The sequence below is a fragment of the Drosophila miranda genome, chromosome 4 (genome assembly GCF_003369915.1).
Source record: "Drosophila miranda strain MSH22 chromosome 4, D.miranda_PacBio2.1, whole genome shotgun sequence".
Lineage (NCBI taxonomy): Eukaryota > Metazoa > Arthropoda > Insecta > Diptera > Drosophilidae > Drosophila > Drosophila miranda.
In genome coordinates, this window is record NC_046677.1 from 16520076 (window position 1) to 16524226 (window position 4151).

General features: G+C 39.7%; 1 protein-coding gene across 1 annotated transcript; it reads right to left on the bottom strand.

The window, feature by feature from the left end:
- Window positions 1-1180: 1180 nt before the first annotated feature.
- On the bottom strand, window positions 1181-2172 carry LOC117189012 (DNA-directed RNA polymerase III subunit RPC7-like). The gene is made up of 3 exons (XM_033393862.1): window positions 1953-2172; window positions 1761-1883; window positions 1181-1699 (listed from the first exon to the last, which is right to left on the bottom strand). The coding sequence occupies exons 1-3, from the start codon at window positions 2097-2099 to the stop codon at window positions 1253-1255; spliced, it is 717 nt and encodes a 238-aa protein (XP_033249753.1). The 5' UTR covers window positions 2100-2172; the 3' UTR covers window positions 1181-1252.
- Between the last annotated feature and the right edge of the window lie 1979 nt (window positions 2173-4151).

Genomic DNA, 4151 nt, shown 5'->3' on the forward strand with positions numbered 1-4151 from the left:
TCTTAACAATTATTTTAACAAATACTTGTCTTAGAACACGCTAAATACATAAATGTTTGTTATTAATAAATTTAAATGAAGCTTTTAATTTTCTTTCACATCTTTCGATCAAGATAAATATTGACATCGATGAATTCATATGTAATGAAACGATAATTTTTTCAATTTGAAAAAATGCAAGATGGCCCGCTCCGACAAGGTTAAGTTTGAGGCACAGGCCAAAATCATTCCTCAAGAGGCCACGATCATATACCAGCGCTTCCAAAAGCTGTTCGACTCAGCTGAGGCTAAAGACTTTTGGCAAGAGTACTGCAAGGAGGTCAAAACTTTCCAGGCAACCACTAAAAACATGAAGCCAAGTCTATGCGTCGCAATGGACGAGCGCATGTACAACAACCTCATTAAAGCCGGACAAGAAAATACTCCAGCGCCCGCTGAAACCCAATAAAACCAACTATACTGTTAAAGGTAAAAACATCAAATAAATTAATTACGAATATTTTCTTAAATTCATTTCTTTTGTATAGTACCCAGCATTTGTAGTTCTGCACAATTCAGCTACAGCTCAAGAAGACGACACCACCGTGGGCAAAGTTCTACTGCAAAATTAATAGAATTGAAACTACATACACAATGTATTACACATGCATATCAAGTTCCTTATGTGACGTAGCTTAGACTATGGTAGAGGCATCTTCTTACAGAAGATCTAGTTGACCCTACATACAAAGATGTGGTGAAGACGTCACAATATTAGTAAATTCACCTTGGGTGAGAAAATGGCAAGCAAAAAAGCCACTAAAAACAGTTTAAACATTTGTAGCAATTTTCGAGCAATCGAGCACCCACATAGACAGGCGCAGGAGTTTGAGCCTTCCATTACCGTGGCAGGCCAAAGATTTACTAACTTATGTTCCTCCAAGCTTTTCCTGTTTGTGTCGGCGCTGCCTACCACGGAAGCGGCCACCACCAGCACTAAACAGTGAATGGAAGGAAGGAGCAGTACAGCCAGCAGAACACCAAATACACTGCCATCCTCAGTGCCGGCGTTTTGGTGTGGGCTGGAACCATTAGATTCGTGAGTTCTCCGCCATGGCCCAAGGTTGATGGATTCCCATTTTGCATCTCGTCATCTGCAGCCACTCTTTTCACCCCCCAAGAATTTGGATGAAGTCACACATCCCTCTAAATATACATTTTACTTTAAATCTGAATTGGCAGCATAGTTAATCAGAGATCCAACACTAGCTAATTATATAACGGGGCCATCAGACAGGTTGTCATCCTCTTCGCTGTAGTCTTCGCCATTGTCGAAATAGCTATTGCCATAGTCGTTCTCGTCATCCATTTCATGGTCTAGTGCCGCCTCAGGATCGTCTATTTCGTCGTCCTGTTCAGATTCCTTCTCGGCATCATCTTGCTCACTTTCAGCGTCGTCTTGCTCTTTCTCGGCGTCGTCTTGCTCTTTCTCGGCGTCGTCTTGCTCTTTCTCGGCGTCGTCTTGCTCATTCTCGTCGCCTGTTTTCAACTCCGTCTGTTCTAGAACTTTCAGACTTTCTTCAATGTTGGTCTTCTTGGCCAGCAACTTGGGTTGCGGATCCTCGCCCTTTCGCTTGGTATTGGACATGTTTAGTTCCTTGGGCATGGTTTTGTAGTTGAACTCGGGCAGCTTTTTCACCTTCGTTGGCCCCAGAGCTTTCTGCAGGTATACGCGGAGAACTAATTATTTACCCATTACACAAACGTACAAGACTAATTACCTCTCGACCGACTTTTTGCTCTGAATTTTTCTGGCTCTCTGAAACAATGTAATACGGCGAATCCCGCATGCGATTCAAAAACTTTGCCTTCCACATCAGCTGATAGGCCTCTGCGGCTGTTGTCTGCCAGAGGAATATAGTCAAGATGTAAATGATTAATTCTGAGTAGGCTCTTTCGTAGATTCATCATACCTCGACGGCAATGGGCTTATTTATCACTGGCGGAAATGTTGTCTGCAGCGCAGACTGTACGGGGGGGAGGTTTTTCACACAGCCAAGCGCCGCCAATTGATCGACCGTAAGTGTGCCAGTCTTTCCTTTATGCCCACGTCCTGCCATTGCTCAAATTTCTTGCTTGATTCAGAAACTTTTGCACTTTTTTTCACTTTAAAACGTGGGAGCGCTACCACCTTGTCGAAAAAAAAAATTTCCAGTCCCAGACAATCGCAAAAACATATGTTTGTCAGGGTTGTCATTCAAGTGATTCAAATTTGTTGCTTACAAAGCGGAGAGTTGCCAAACGCTATTGTTCTTTTTTGTAACTTTTGTACAAAAATATCTGTCTCTGATCTCTAATGGAAAAAATGAAATAAACGAAGATCAACATTTCAGAAAATGTGAAAAAAGTGTTCGAATAATGAAATCTCTAGAAATCTAGAAACTCTGGGGGTGGACTTTAAAGCACCCTTTAAAGCACAAACATATACAAATTATTTATTGCGATTTCTATTTTGATACTTAATCAAGAAGAGCATATAAAAAATAAACATTACAGAGAATTTGCTGTGGGCAAGCAGCAGATACGTATCAAAAGGAATATTCCATTATTCCATTCACTAAGATATTGGTTGGTCGTCGAGGTTGATGGCTGTCAGTAAGCGCCAGGCCCACATTTTGCATTGAACTCGATCCGCACATATTGTTTTCTAGATAAGAAAAGGCCAAAAATTAATAGAATCCCGTTTTAGAGGAGTTTATTTATTCACTCTACATATGTATGTATGTAAATTGGAGAAATGTTTGGAGTGTCCGGCTATGGAACTACCTATGTATTTCACCATTCATTAATAACGTGAGAACTTATTAGGGGCGCAAACTCCATATTTGAAAAACAATTAACTAACTGCATGCAAGAACTGTGATAAAAAGATAATACAAACTATAGCCTAACTGATAAGAATATGAGAGCAGCATGTATGTTATCAAGAGCGAAAGCTATTTGCTGCTGCGTCGTCCGATCCAACCGAGGCATCCCAAGTTGGGATGGCAATCGAAGAGAGGGGGAGAGGCTGTGCGGGCTAGTTAGATGGTGCGAGCGACAAAAGCTCATCCAAACGCTCAATGCATTGAACGCCTTCTCTATCATTAGATCGTACATGCACGAGGCCGCGCCGAGTAAAGACAGCTGCAAGAACTACATACATATGTACGTACATATATGCTTCTTTATTCTTTGAATATTTGATAATTCTCTTTTAAAAGCTGCTCATTGACGCAGGCAACAGCTTCCGAGTCGAAACCAAAGAACTGCAAGCTCAGTTCTCTCTTGCTCTCGCGCCGGTAAACCGCAATCTTTCTGAGAAGCTTGATCTTTTCGCGGACGCATTACATTTTTACATTTATAACGGAATCGACTTTCATAAAACTGTAAATAATTCTTTTTTTGTGTAAATCGGTGTTCCAATGAGAATGTGCTGCAAAACAAGCCTTCTTTTTTGTCGTATCGTTTGTACTTGGATGGCCTGTTCACTAATATTACACGTAAAAACCACTCATGATAAATAAAATGGTTTTTAATAGAAAGTCAATGAAAAAGTACTTAAATCTTTACCAAAATCCATTAAATCCAATGCCTGGCACAACACCTGGTGAGTGACAGTACTTCAGGACTGCCCAAAAACAATGGTAAAGCGAGTGTGGAGAACTTTTCCACTGCAGTGGAATTTTCGCAAATATTTTGTTGCCTGTGTAAAAGAAATTTGAATGGATGCTAAAGTTAATAAGTGATTGAAAGATTTTAGCTGAAATGCGTTTAAGTTATCTCTAAGGATAAAAGATTAGCTTAAAAAAAAAAGGTTTAGACTCGTTTCGTAATGACGGTACGCACTAAGAAGCGATTTTAAAAATGGATTTTTCTGACTATTCTAAAGTAAACACTTTTTACCAAATATTTTATCAAATTGCTTGAATTCTGTGCAAAAAATTAGGTAGAAGACTGACTACTAAAAATCGAATTAATTCAAAAACACCTGTTTTTTTATATTTTCACACTTTGGATATCTCTAATTAAATCACTTCCCTGACTTTTCCTCTGCCAACTGCTGTCGCTAATTGAAACAAATGAATTAATGAAGGCAATAAAACAACCAACTTTGGCTCGAATTGTTTCAT